At 34.1% G+C, this 15,801-nt stretch overlaps 1 protein-coding gene across 1 annotated transcript; it reads right to left on the bottom strand.

Annotated features, from left to right (window-relative positions):
* Positions 1-9,340: 9,340 nt before the first annotated feature.
* Positions 9,341-13,572, bottom strand: LOC110039063 (abscisic acid 8'-hydroxylase 3-like). The gene is made up of 7 exons (XM_020744009.1): positions 13,277-13,572; positions 11,911-12,637; positions 11,736-11,825; positions 10,859-10,937; positions 10,626-10,732; positions 9,969-10,087; positions 9,341-9,761 (listed from the first exon to the last, which is right to left on the bottom strand). Exons 1-7 carry the CDS (start codon positions 13,507-13,509, stop codon positions 9,647-9,649), a joined length of 1,470 nt encoding a protein of 489 aa, XP_020599668.1. The 5' UTR covers positions 13,510-13,572; the 3' UTR covers positions 9,341-9,646.
* Positions 13,573-15,801: the final 2,229 nt, after the last annotated feature.

The following is a 15,801-nucleotide window of genomic DNA, read 5'->3' as shown; positions in this document are numbered from 1 at the left end:
TTTCAGAGTATTTTTTATCAGTTGGTTATAAGGAAATATTTAATGACAGTTATAGTTCCTCGGTTATCTTCGAACCCGCCAGACCCGCCATTCGTCATCTGGCGGGGTTTTAACCGACACATTTCATTATTAGGAGACGGGGACGATCGTCGGTAATAGTGTTAATAGCCGACACAATAAAAGTCGTTTATAAGCTATCAGAACTAATCCTTTATCTCGCTCGTAATAGCCACCCTCCCGCTCTTGCCCTAATCTCTCCTTGTGGGCTCTCTTCTTCCCTACCCGAAGCCCTCACCTCTCCCCGAAACCCTCGCATGCCGCTCTATGTTTCGTCAAAAACCATCGCCTTCGTCCACAAAACCCTCATGATATAGTTCAAATAGGAGCTAGCTGGGAACACAGCGATGGGATCGCGTCTCACAAGGACCGATAATTCTCATTTTTCTCCTCCTTCCTCTTCTCTGCTACTCGAAACGACCGATGAATGTAACTCGTTCTTTATTTTCGTTTGCTTTGAAGATTGTGTTTAGGGTTTAGGGATTAACAACTGGAAGGTTTGTCAAATATTTTCCTATTTCAATTGGATTATATCTAGGGCTGTAAGTTTAGCTCGAATATCATTAGTTGCTCGAAGATTGATTCAAATTTTTGCTCAGATCAAAATAAACAAGTTGAGTTGCGAGTCAAAATTTTGGATTAAATTTTTTTCAAGCCGATTTTGAGCAGACCCACCTCAACTCGAAAGTGTATCGTTAACAACATATAATCGTAAATTTAGTGAATTTAGCTCGAAGATTGTCAATCGCTAAAGAATTGATTCGAATTTCGACTCAAATCAAGATCAGATAGAAATAGACGAGCCGAGCTACGTGCTAAATTTTTGGATGAATTTTTTTTTAAGTTGATTTTGAGCCAACCCCAACTCGACTTGAAATCAGATCGTTCGCAGCTTTAATTACATTAGTGATCGGCTTTAAGTACATATGTTTTGTTTTATTTATGGATGCTCTTACTAGACATTTACAGGAGGATCCACCTTGGTGTATGCTTTTCGCCGATGATTTCCTTCTTGTGGATAAGACTAGAGAAAGAGTTTAGGAACTTAAATTATGGAGGCCAGTATTGGAGTCTAAAGCCCTTCATTTGAGTGGATCTAGAGCTGAATACTTGAAATGTAATTTTAGTAGTTGTAGCTCTAGTAACAGAGTTGAAACTATGGGTGATCAAATCATTTAACATTCTAGCAATATTGGGTCTCTTGTTCAAAGTGATGGTGATATAGATGGAGATGTGATTAATTAGTAGATTTCAAGTTAGTTTATTGAAGTAGAGGAATGCATCTGGTTTATTGTGTGAGAAAATACTGTTTAAACTTAAAGGAAAATTTAAAAGTCCGTGGTGGGATATGTAATGCTCTATAACATAGAATGTTGGCCTTTAGATAAAAGGTCATTCGGTTGAAAGCAGGATTTAGTTTGAATGGGTTTTAAAAAATCCTGTAAATCAAGAAGTATCAAATTCTAAGGTACATGCCACATATGGAATAAGATTTAGTTCAAAAAACGATAATCGCTCAAAAATTGATTCTAAGTATGAGTTGCACGTGAAACTCGAGCTAAAATAAACACGCTGAGGTACGAGACAAAATTTTGGATCAGATTTTTTTGGAATGTATATATCAAATTCATTTGGAACCTAAATCATCTCGGCTCGAAGTCGAATTGTTTTAACATCTTTGTATGTTAGATTTGTTAAAGATAACTAAACGGTCGAACATTGAGGTGTAATTGATTAAGGCGTCTCCCTTTAATAGTTTATGTCACTGTCGCTACACCAGCCCACTCACAAATATATTTGTTTTGTATTTTGTTTTTTAGTTAAAAGTCAATCGCAACCCCCATATGGACCACTGGTTTTACACTTGTAGAGAAAATTTGAACAAAATATACTTGTGAATGAGTTGGTGTAGTTATGGTGACAAACAAGATTAGAGATAAAATATTGATAAATGTTAGTTGATTTTTGGTCTTCAACAGCTCTAACAACCTCAATAGGCTGGTAACGTTCTGACTTTGAGCTTAACTGTTGTCGACTCTAAAGAAATCCGAGTCAAAATTAACATCAATCAATTTTTTAGCTGTAATTATTGTTTCGTATTAAGAAAAAGTTATTTGAAGGTTTATTTTGACTTCATAATGTCTCTTTCTAATATTATCTGCAATTGTTGCTACTCCAATCATATCACGGACATTTTATTTTGTATTTTGTTTCCAACTATAAAGCTAATCATAGAACAAAACATTCTCGTCGTTGCAGCCCCTTATGTGATTGACTGAATATCTGAAAATATGTTCTTAGAAAGAGTTATTTCATAGGATGTAAGAGTTTTCACTACATCTTCTAGTCCAATGTCTAATTTCCACAGCCAAAATGAAAATTCACTTTGAAATCTAATTTGTTTGTTCCATGATGGAAATTCAAATCTAAATCTAAATTTCATTTCAACAATTCTCATTTTGACAATGCAAATTGAATATTTCATAAGATGTAAGAGTTTTCGCTACTTTCAACAGCTCAAGATACATTGAAGGGACTCTGAATCTTGGTCTCTCCATACCTTCATGACCACATATTCTACACAATTATTCGATCTGATTCCAACTAAGCCAATGATTTGATGGGTCGTTGATCCACTATAGGCTACCATTTCTTTCTCAACACCAATCTTATCTTCTCTTCTGACAAGTTAAGAAGAAACCTATAGTTACCCGCTTCTTCACCGACGTAGAATATCTAGCATTCTTTGCCACAAATGTTAATTGGCTCAAAAGTATCTTACAAAATTCCAAATTCCTATTACACAGCCGATAATAATCCATTTTGGCAATACATCCTGCATTGGCCATCGCTCGTAATCCTATCTTTCATGCTCCCACGAAACACAATGAAATTGACAATCATTTCATAAGAGAACAGATTCAATCCAAGGAGGTTGGCATAGCTCACATTCCCACTAAAGATCAGCCCACTGACATTTTCACCAAAATCTCCTCCTATACCGAGGTTTCTTTTTCTTCAATCATGACAAGCCAACACTTCGACAAGTCTGTATCAACTTGAGGGGAGATCATAAGAAAACTATACCTATTACTACTGGTGAGAATAACATATATATATTTTTTTTAATAAATATATAAACATTAACATATTAGAAATTGAATTACAGTCCCTACTCTCATGTATAAGAGCATCAGCATCATTAATGGTAAATAGAAAAAAGTAGCTTTACACTGAAAATGAACTGTAATTCTTTTGCCACACAGAAATCAAACATCATTCTTTCAAAATCAACTTCTTCGGCCGCTACTGGTCCTGAAACTTGACTCCCACGGCACCCATGATCATCCTCACGTACCATACCCCTTTCATGTTCTCAAGGGCCAAATCTGTCATGAACATGTATCTATATTCATATGTTTCTATTGCTGCATGTCAACTTCACTGATACTTTACGCAACAGCAACATCTCTCTTCTTTTTTCTCTGAGCGCATGCTCCACAAATTTCAATATAAGCACTTTAATTCACTTCATACGAAAAAAAGGAGGAAAATTTACATATGAAACACATAAATTTTATGTATTTACATATCTTCACACTCAAACCTTCATATGTATATATAGAATAAATATGAAAGTTGACACATAAATTTTATGTATTTACATATCTTCACACTTAAACCATCATATATATATATATATAGAATAAATATGAAAGTTGAGGTGTGGAATACATTAATAAATAAGAATTGTGTTATGTATGTAAATACCCCTAAATTAAATTACTATTATTATTTACTTATAAGTAATTGCGATAAAAAGCTCATTGAGAAAAACAGTAGAAAGAAGATTAGCCAAAAGCTATTAGTGTATGCTTAGGGTCAAAATCTTAAAGTGTCAAAAGAAGATCTGATACGACAACTCCATTATAACTCAACTAGAACAATCTAGATTTACGGTTTAGCTGAATGATTTTTTGGGTAAGCCTCGGTTTAGTCAGGCCGGGTTCATGCCAACCTATAACTCAACTAGAACAATCTAGATTTACGGTTTAAAGCCTCGGTTTAGTCAGGCCGGGTTCATGCCAACCCAAAATTAACTTGAAACTAATCAGTTATTTGAAATTAATTCAAGCTAAACAAGTCAAACTGAAATTGGCTAGAGATTAACTCAAAATTGACCTGAACAGTTATTATGCATTATGTTTAACGGCTTATATTGGTCAGTGGGTTGAAATTGGGTTGAGATTGAGTTGAACATGCCGACCCATTTAATTTTCAGATTCAGGTTAAGCATTTTCGTATCGGATCAATTTTGAATAAAAGTAAAGCTAACTTAGAAACTCTATTTTATAATCCTTGGAATCTTTAGGCTTTTATTCTCTCAATGATGGGTGTCTGGGTGTGTATAAATATGGTCTATGCAAAGAAAGAATATTATGTGTGGCTGACCACACGTCCAGACGACGGTTAAAATGCGGTCATGCAGCCGTGGCTCTCATGGCAACCACTTTGGACTGTTGTCTTAACGTGCGGTCGCCACACATAATAATTTCTCTTAAGATAGAGAGGGGCGACAATGTCAACCTTGTCGAATAACAACAGTACGACTAAAGTTAGACACTAAACAGTCTTGATCATTGTTGACAAACAAGTAATAAATTATGTTTTATTAATATGCAGATTCCATAGCATTAAATTCATTTTTTTTTCTTCTTTTGTTATACTGGTTATATATTTTATGGATCAACATTTCTCAGTTTTTCTTTGATGTGTACTTACACGTACAATTGTTTTTGTGAGTTTATGAAATCAGTTATATATACATTTAATCTAAATTTATTTGTATTTTTGTATATAATTTAAATTAGTAATAATATGTCAATATCTAATAATAAAAATTTGAATATTGATAACTAATTTATTTATCTTATAAGTCATTTGAGATAATTTTTTATTTTTATTTTATTATTTAATTATTGTATATTTTACCTAAAATAAATTATATTTGATAGGTTGTAACAAGTTTAATTAATTTTAAAAATACTCAAAATAAGTTTTAGTTATTTTGAGTGTCGTTGTGTGCTGGAGAATTGGCGGCAGAAAAGTGATAGTAACATCCTACTGTTGTATGAAGACCCAACGCACACACAGATACAATAAGAGTTGATTGAGGGAACAACATGAGTTTTAACGTGAAAAATCAAAATGTGTAAATACTACGGGTCTTGGTTTAGTTAAAATTATTTACCATGTTGTTGTGAGTTACAAGGCTTTACTGAACCTCAAAGAGTTGAGAGCAATATTTCACAAGCAGAGGTTACCGACCGACTTGACTTTCACTAGGGATAGAATATATTGATGAAGTGGTAGCGACCCGACTACTATGATGGAAGACTCGCGATGGGGGTCGTAAGATGGAGATCTAATGTCAGTGTTGCTAGTGATTGAGGGTTGGTGAATAGGGCCCGGTGGTGAAGGCGGTGACTGAGTGATGATAATTTGATAATGGTGGTGACCTGGTAGTAGTGGTTTGACGGTGATGGATGTCGAGCAAACTGTTTTGGTGGCGGTGACAACTTGATGATTATATCATTGCCAACTGCAGTGGAGGTTTTGGTCGAGCAGCGGTGATTCTGCGACATCGATGGTTGTGGTGGCGGGACAGCAGTGGTTTGACGATGACGGTGGTTAGCAGCAATGGTCTGGCGTTGATGATGACAAGCAAAGGTGGCTCAGTAGCGGCTTGATGACGATGGTGGTACTAGCAGAGGCGGTGGCGGCTGTCAGGCTATTGTGGTCTTTCTGTGAAGGCACCAACGGTGGCGACTGCGGGCCTGTAGGGAACTGTGCTTCGATGGTGGGGGTAGGTCGATAATGGTGGTGGTACCAGCAGGAGGCGATAGCGATTTGGCAGTGTTGTTCCAGTGACGATGGAGGCTTGACAATGATGGTTGGACTGTGGTGGAGGTCGACGATAATAGTCAGTGATGGTGTAACATGAAAATACTCAAGAGATTGGAGCTTTTTAAGCCTTGTCTTTTAAGTGATGACCCCTTTAAGGAAAAGAGTGAGGGTATATTTATAGACTTTGTGAGTGGGACCCTTCATACATATTGAATTATATTTAAAATACTCCATCGGGAGACCCAGAGTGATTCCCATGATCAAATATTATTTTATGAGCATTTAAGTGTCTTAATGACATGAGAAACAAGTGATATTGGGCTCGTTGGATTGTGTCATCGAGGCACTCAATTTAAAAATAAACTTGTCGAATTCGAAGATCATTTGATCTCCCAAAATATATTTTGAAGCTTCTAAGTATACTTTAAGCACATTAACCGGGCTCACTTGGACTCAGATCGAACCATTTTTTATCTTCTGGTTCATTTCAGTAAGATGCTCCATTGATCGTAAATTGGAGTGTGACCCTTTTTTTTAATTTAATTTTTGAAGCTTCTAGTGAAAATATGCATCGAGATTCGTATAAATCAATATGATTTTTTTTTTGACGTATCAAGTATATTTTAAAAAAACAAGTTAATTAACTTTTAAAATAAAAAATTAAATACATGCAAAAAAATATGCTAAAATAAATTTTTAAAAATAAAAATAAAAACTTAAAAAAAAAATAAAAGACAAAACTAATCCCAAACAAGCCTTTATTATATGATGGTAAATTGTTTTTATTTTTTAAACTTATGTTTGATTGATTCTCTTTTATTTTAGAAGAGGGAAAAAAAAAAGTAGTTTAAACAAGTTTATGTAATTATAATCTGAGTCTATATGATCGGACACCGCATGCAGAGATACATGCGTGTCTGTATGGAATAATCTCTCGATTTATAGGGCCAAACAATGGAGATGTTACTTAATGATTGTATATGTATGTGCTTCTTATCCAAGTTGGGCGGAAAATATATTTCAAAAGGTGAAGAAAAATTAGGTAGCCCCATTGATTTAAGATTTTAATACTCTCATGAGTGTGATGCAACAACAACAATATAATAGGAAACAACTAGAAGATAAATATAAGGATGTAAAGACAAATAAAAAATAATAAGAGTTAGGAGTAAAAGGACGATCATTTTATTGTATATTTATGATTGTAACCATTAGATTTCTTTAAATATAAATGCTACAATAGTTTTTGCTATATTACTAACATTTATCCTTTGAAATTAATTAATTTTATATAGTTTACGTGTCATGATGATTTGATGTGTAGTGATCGATAATCTTGGCAAGTAAATTTGCAACAAATGTGCGGCTAAAATGTCTCATTTTTATACATATCCGCCGAGGATTTATTGTTGGAATCATAGGAGATGATGTGAAGATCGATTGGCGGGGTCTATCTTGATGGAATTGTTTGCCAAAATAATAGGTGAAAATTTTGGCTCGATGGGCCAAGTTGCTAGAGCTCATTGGAGAAAGATCAATGAAATCAGCGAACAAAATCATGACGAGAGCTCTTTGGAGGAAGTTGCGGTGGCATTTTGCTATAAGAGATATTGATGAGAACCAGCGAAGAACATTATTAAGTGATTTACAAGAGAAGGTATTTAGAAATTATCGCAAAGAAACGCAAGAATCAAGAACCGAGCAATTACGATCAAACACAGAGATTTAATGAGGCTGGGCAAGATGCCTACGTCTTCTCATAAGCGAATAGCGGCAACCGCTTTTTCTATTTCACTAAAATATATAATTACAAAATTATTTTTTGTGCCGTACCACAAGGGTGTTGTCCCTACATCCCCAACCCGCTTAACGAAATTCCCTCAATTGGACAGATACTTCGGCTCTTTTCTATTTCACTAAAATATATAATTACAAAATTACCTTTTGTATCGTACCACAAGAGTGTTGTCCCCACATCCCCAACCCACTTAACGAAATTCCCTCGATTTGACAAATGCTTAAGCTTACGAGCTCTGCTCTGCCAGCTCGCTCTATTCCACTCCAGCAATTATCTCTTATCTGATGTACGAGTCAAACTTAGCAGAAGGCCTTTGCTCTGCCAGCTCGCTCTATTCCACTCCAGCAATTGTTTCTTATCTGATGTACGAGTCAAACTTAACAGAAGGCCTTGACAAGACTAACAGAGTAACTTACAGTAGGATCTCTTTCGAGAAAGCATTGGTGAGAATAATTGTTTCTCCTTTCAAAAGTAGAGGAAGTTATAATGGGAGCTCACGAAAGAAGAAATGTTGTGACTAAATTGTTGAAAAGAGATGAGTTCGTGATAATCATGGTGGTACTTTGGAAAAACCTAAGACTATAATGTCCCAACTCACTTAACGAAGCTCTCTCGATTGGATAGATGTTTCCGCTCGTGAGCTCTGCTCCACTGGCTCGCTCTGTTCTGCTCCAGCATCTGTCCCTTATCTAGTATATGAGTCATACTTAATAGAAGGCTTTGACAAGACTAACAGAGTAAGTTACAGTAGGATCTCTTTTAAGAAAGCATTGGTGAGAACAATAGTTTCTCCTTGCAAAAGTAGAGGAAGTTATAATGGGAGCTCACTAAAGAAGAAATGTTGTGACTACTTTGTTGAGAAGAGACGACTTTGTGATAAGCAAGATGGTACTTCGGAACAACCTAAAACTATAATGCCCCAAATATTTTCCTTAATTGTGCTAGTTCTCATGCTTACGAGTTAAGTGTCATTAAGCATGAATTCAAGCGCTCAGTTAATCCATGAGGTCAAATATGAGCTTGAGCATGCATTAATGGTTTGAAAAGATGAAAGTAGTTAGCTTATTAGCAATTTAGGTTTCAGTTGTCTCAACTCATTTATGCCATTAGAAGAAAACTAATAAATTATTAAATGTCATTAACACTTAACCAAGGTTGGGATAGAACTCCATAATTCCCTAATAAACTATATTGTAAATTTTCAAAATTTTTAAAGCCTCGCAAATTTATTCAAAATATTTGTACCCTCTGAAATGATGTTCGACATTAAAAGTAGTGCATTTAAGTACATGAAATTTAGCTTACTAATTTATTTATTTTTTTTTGTTTTTTTAAACTATTTTAAATGGCTCTTGAATATCTATAAACTCAAACTTAACGAACTTCCATATTGTTGATGAAGTGGAGGAAATTTTGAAATTTGAGTAGCAGCACATCAGGCATACTTAAGATGATAGAGAATCAGTGATATGAGAATAAATGATTTCATATGTCTCGCAAAGTGAGGATGCACCCAGAGAGAGAGAGAGAGAGAGAGAGAGAGAGAGTGATTGTATTATGAGTGGAAAGACAAAAGGATAAGCAGCAGCACATTGCATATATTACAAATTGCATTTTTGTGGTGGGCCTCACAAAGATTGTATTGTGAGCCCAAAAAGAGAAGAAAATTATGTACAAAACATTGCAAAACAATCTACACATATAACTAATTTACACAATTCCGGTGGACCTCACAATAATTGTATTATGAGCCCAGAACAAAAAGGGTAATAAAAGGAAGAAAGAATAACTAGTAGGCGATGTATGATCTTCTTCCCAGTGCTTGAAAACTAGCCGTTGGGCCACATAAGTGGCATCCAGCAAACATGGCGCTTTTGTGTGTTCTCATTGCCTGCCGCCGTTCTCGTGGGAGCAGCTCCGTAGGCTCACCGGAAGGCCGTGCTTTGGGACCGGGAACGGGCAATACTCCACCTCACTATTAGATCCCACCACTTCGAATCTGAAACAGTAGAAAGCAAATTTAAAGGTTTATTAGATTAAAGAGTTACTAATTAGGAAGATATAAATGACTTTATGGTGTCTGAAACTAGAAGAAAAATTAAGATACATGTAAATTTGATATTATTTGGTGGAATTGTGATAAAATCCACCACAATATCTCAAATACGTGCCGATTCTGCACATAATATGTATTACTGAAACTGACCTATATTTGGTCACCAAGTGGTGGATAAAGATCAGCATCTGAAGCTTGGCAAGCTCGTTCCCAGGGCAAGAATGGACTCCAGTTCCGAAGGGCAGGAAGGTGTTGGGCTTGGGAGAGGCCTGCAAAAGTTTAGCCGCTGATGATGAGAAGGAATTTAATCCTTTGAACTATTTACATTTATTTTATTTAGTTTCTCTGTATCTTTTTAAAATAAGCAAGTCTGGTTTTCTTTTTCATCTTTAAGAGAAAAAAAAACACATGTGATCCACGTGTTATTGTGTTGCAGCCATTGGATGAAGATCCAACGGCTATAATTAGATATCAAATTAATCTTTAATGCAGACTCTGCATTAAATACAGAACTGAAAATATTTGATATATTCAATAATTATATGACTCACTGCTTGAATTGTTGCTTTTCGCATAATGTCATTTCACTTTGATATAAGAAATAATTAATATCACCCAAATTGTTTTTTTATTTTAGAATAAATAAAATATTGATGTTTTATTGAAAATAGAAATTAATATGCAATAGAAAGATTAGACTCGATAAAATATGTATTCATTTTAAACATGTCGCATCAACAATAAGCTTAAGAGATTAATTAACGTGACAGCCATTTAAATGAAAATAAATGTGAAAAAGGCACATACATTGAATCTAGAGATGTCAAACTTCTGCGGATCTGGGAAAAATTCAGGGTTGTGATGAATATTTCTGAACAAAGGCATCACTTTCCATCCCTTGGGGATCAGATATCCTGTGTGCACACAAATACTTAAAGCTTAATCGGCTTAATTACAATATTGTAATGTTTTCATTAATTAATGAGCAAATTAAAGAATTTAGTTAGGAGTAAAAGTGCATTAATAGGTAAATTAGTTACCTTTGTACTCCACATCGGCAACTGCCTCTCTAAAGGTGAAGGAGATGATGCTTGCCATTCTCAAGCTCTCCAATATAACCTGCAAATGCATGAGAATTCATTTAATGTTGTTGAGAACTTTCTCCTGATTTACTTTTCTAATTTTAGGAAAAATTTTTTTTTTTAAATAAAATTTTTTTTTTTTTTTTTTTTTTTTTTTTTTTTTTTTTTTTTTTTTGTATAGCCATTACCAATCAGGGTGGAACTAGAGAATTAGAAAGTATTGGGCAAAATTAACAAATGTTTTTATTTATTTATTTAAGTATTTTATTTATTTATGTAAGTATTGGGCGAAAAAATTTATTGAGGGGGTGCAAAATTACTAAATTGTTTAAACTATATAAAAAAAACATATCAAGTTTCACTATTTTTATATAGAAAAATCTCAAATTCAAGGAGTAATTGGGCGAAAAAATTTATTGAGGGGGTGCAAAATTAATAAATTGTTTAAACTATATAAAAAAAACATATTAAGTTTCACTATTTTTATATAGAAAAATCTTAAATTCAAGGAGTACTTGTCGATCATGAACATGTCCTCGTTCTACACATATTCCATAAATAATATATCACATTTATATCTGATCACTACATTTTTCATATGAAAATGTAATTTTTAGTCCGCACTAATTGTACATGTAAATACATAAGTTCGATTGTTAAAAAATTTCACATGAATGCTACGTTTTGTTTCATTTATCTCAAACCAAATTTTATAATTTTAAAATTTACTCTAATTAAATTTGTTGCAATATATATATATATATATATATACAAAGCGAATTATTTAGAGTAAAAATCAAGTCTTCATTTCTCATGGTACTGATTTCCAACATACCCTATGTGTAACACACATGTTCCTCGTTTGAGCCCACTGTAATGGCCGTCTTCCCCCATCATTCAAATCAAAAATCGCCATCTGTTCATCCTGCAACCAAATTCCCTTAAAATGTCATACAAAAATCAATAAATGCGTGTTAAAATTCTTCGCACGAATAACGACGCATGCCTACCTTTACCGCCTCCAGTAACTTCGGATAATCATGCAGGTACTTAACAACCCACGTAAGCGCACTTGCAGTAGTGTCCTGCGCCGCAAATAAAACCCCAATAATATTATCACAGATCTGCTCATCACTCAGCTTCTCTTCCTCATCCCCCCTCCACTCCATGAAACTACTCAACAAATCCTTCATCTCTCCATTCTTCTTCGCCCTCCTCTCCTTCACCACCTCCCCCAATATCTCCCCAAGCCTCCTCCTCGCCTTCACCGCCTTGCTGTACAGAGTCCCCGGAATGCGGTTTGGAAAGGAATTGTAACCGTCGTCGACGATGAAGTAGTTTTGCTTCAACTCGTTTTTTTGCATGTGTTCGACTAGATGCTCGCCGAAGATGGTGAGGATGCCGATGTCAAAGGAGAGATTTTTGAATGCGTGGAAGGAGGAGAGGGTGCGGCCAGTCCAGGATTGGAGGGTGGATGAGGCGGCGGAATTGATGGCGGGGGTGAGGCGGCGAAGGGCGAGAGGGGAGAAGGAGGTGCGGAGGAGCTTGCGGAGAATGGTGTGGTAGGAGCCATGGTGGAAGAAGAGAGCTGAGGGGCCGATTAAGCGTTCTTTGCTGCGGGGGTAGGTTGGTTTGAAGAGGTGGGAATGGGTGGTTAAGACGAAGCGTGAGGCTTCTGGGCTTGCTAGCATCACGCAGGGGTACCCCAGAAGGTGAGTTTTGAATATCTCGCCATGCCTGTTTGGCAAAGGAGAAGAAAGATGGTTAGGCTAGACTATATATCTATACTGCACGTATAGAGGATATTTGAGTTTAATTTTGTGGGGGAGTTTTATAGATTGGAATTTGAAAAGGAAAAATTTTAATTTGAACAATAAAAAAGGTGAAAAATTGGCTAAAAATATTATGATCAAATTTTTATCTTGGTGAGTCTGAAGTTTAGATGATTTATTTGATCAAAATATTATCATTGTTCAAATTATTAGAAACTGATTACTCAGAGTTTAAAATTTTTAGAAGATTTTATTATGAGAAAATAAGGAAATATGAAACATGATTAAAATGAAAGATTTGGATATATTTATATAATATTTTTATTTGTGAAGGATTTGTATTTAGTCATCCTCACTAAAACTTGTTTCAGTATAGAGATAAATGTTTAATTTTTTTATTTTTTGCGATAATAGTTATGTAAAAAAACATTTGCTGTGGGGTTTTATTTAAATTAAATTTTACATTTTTTGCTTTATTTAGAGAGTAAAAATCAAAGAACTCTCATATAACCTAAATTTCTAAGCAAAATATAAACTTTCGAAGTCCAACCTTATCAAAATTTAATCTTATCCAATATTATCTTTTTTAATGAAGCATACATACCTTTGTTGCCTGGTAGCGAAGAAGATGTTTGGATGCTGAGAATAGAGCTGAAAGGTCTCTCCGATGAGCGGCCAGCCCATGGAGCCCGGCGGAAGCTGCAGCTTCTCCGGCAGCCCTTCTTTCCTTCTGCACTGTTTCCTCATCATCATCACCAGATGACAGATCAAGCAGAGCGCAAAGGGAATGAGGAAGAAGGAGGAGGATAATTCTGCAGTGTTAAAGCTCGATTCCATCTTAAGAATGGTGGTATTGAGCTGCAGGAAGAATATCAGATATGATCTCAACAATGGTATGGAGAGGGGACGTGTGGTGCCGCAGTTTACTTTATATAGATGAGGAGGGGGAGAGGGGACGTGTGGTGCCGCAGTTTACTTTATATAGAAGAGGAGGAGGAGCCCAACGGACCCAACGGGCCCAACGGGCCCTGGAGTCGTGCCCAGGTGGGTCTCCGAAACTTTAATTTTAAATTCTTTTTTAAATTTATCTTTTGCGAAGCTTTGGTTCAGACTGTAATAATCTATAGCTATTAAACAAATTCATATTTAGCCATCCTTTCAAGTAAGATAATTCATGCAAACCACATTTTTATTCTTCGAAATAACTTGCATCGCAATAGTGAAAATTGATTATGCAATAATATAAATTATATTATAGCCATCTCAAGATAAATTTAATAATTATAAACTCATTCTATAGCACATATTGATTTTAAGGTTTTTTTCATTATCTTTACTCAATAAAAATAATTTTTTAGCACGATACCGCAGTTTTATCTATTTATCACACAGCTTCACAACTATTTAATATGTGATATATATTCTCTCATTATTATTTTTATTTTATAATATAAATTTAAATACAGTGCTTATTATTTATATATGAAATAAAATTTGATGTATGATAATATTAATTTTAATAAATATGAAAGATTAGATTTTTTTTTTATATGCACATTGAAAAGTCTAGCGGCACGCGTAAAGCATAGTGCACCCTGTTTTAAGTAATAAGACGTGACCGATTTAGGATGTGCCATGTGGCTTCCACTCCCAAGGCAAAGAGTATTTTTTATTAACTTAATCCATTATTAATTAAATTGAACTGCCGGCCTGCTAATTAACAAGTAAAGTGCCATCATTATTTCTATATCATTTTAGTCCAAGATTTTATAGATATGTCAAATTATTTCTCGATTTCTTTATTTTAATAATTATTAAATTTTAATTTTAAAATAGTCAGAAATTATATTTATTTTTTTGTTTTATTTTTTATTGTTTTTTTGAACAAGACGCCAAATTTGATTCCTCAAAGATCAAGTTCCATCCACCTCATCATTATTTTGACCATAATATTTCATATTTAAATCAATGAAAGTATGAGAAAATTAAAAATAAAACATACAGCAACCTAGGGCACGTGGCGAGTTGTCCGGCAGCGGACTTGCGGTCGTTGGAGAAAAATTGACTAGGTGTCACAAATTAAATAAAAAATAATGATCTTATAAAATAAATTCTGTGCGGTCAAAACATTAAATTTGACCCAAATAATGATTCCGTTGATTTTTAATTAGTGAACTTAATCACGTTTAGCAAGAATTTGAAAGCACGGTTAAAAATTAATTAGCATCTAATTATACATGCAAGTACAAATAATATTTTAAAATACTAGACTAGGTGGAAACACCAAATAAATATTTTTTAGGATGGGCTTTTAAATTATTAAATTTGGGGAAATTTATATACATGCCACCTAATTCTTACATATTTACATATCTAACACCTAAAATTTGATATTTAGATTCATAACATTTTGGTAGTATAGACCTATGCATGAAAATGTTTATTTCACTTTTTGATGTAATCCCAAAGAATTGAGTTGTGTGCATCTAGAAATCAAAGTTTAGATTTTAGACATGTGAATGTATAAATATTATGTGGTGTGCATGTAAATGCCCCTCAAATTTATTTGGAAATTACTTCAAAATAAATAAACAAATAAACACTTTGGAGATTTCTTATTTACATAGTTTAATCTTTCAAATTATAATTAACTTAATGATGTTTTCATGAAAGACATTTAGAGCTTCTCTCATAACATTAATGTTTTTGATTTTTGCATTAATGTTATATTTAACATGCCTATCACTCAAAATAATATCTATCTTTGGAATAATATGAATATTTATTGTCATAATATTGTTGTATATGAAATTGTTCCAAGTGTCGATTAGTTTAAATTTGTTTAGTACAAAATGTGATTTATAAAACTTGCTTTCATATTTGGAAAAGCATTCACAAAGATCTAAAAGCTTGTGATATTCTTTTTTTAGGGGGCTCATTGTTAATGCTATTTTGTTTTATGCTTTGTTGATATGGAACCAAATGAGTATTTTTTTATTTTTTAAGCCTCTTTTCCAATTTTCTTATTAATAGTTGTGTGCCTAATGCAACTTATTTATTGCTCATAACAATATTTTTGAAGTATTAAATCAATGATAACATAACTTGCAAAAGTCAAAAAAAAAAAAA

Source organism: Phalaenopsis equestris, unplaced genomic scaffold (genome assembly GCF_001263595.1).
Source record: "Phalaenopsis equestris unplaced genomic scaffold, ASM126359v1 Scaffold234974, whole genome shotgun sequence".
Taxonomy (NCBI): domain Eukaryota; kingdom Viridiplantae; phylum Streptophyta; class Magnoliopsida; order Asparagales; family Orchidaceae; genus Phalaenopsis; species Phalaenopsis equestris.
Note: the sequence above shows the minus strand (reverse complement) of the source record. Positions and strands in the feature narration are given on the sequence as shown.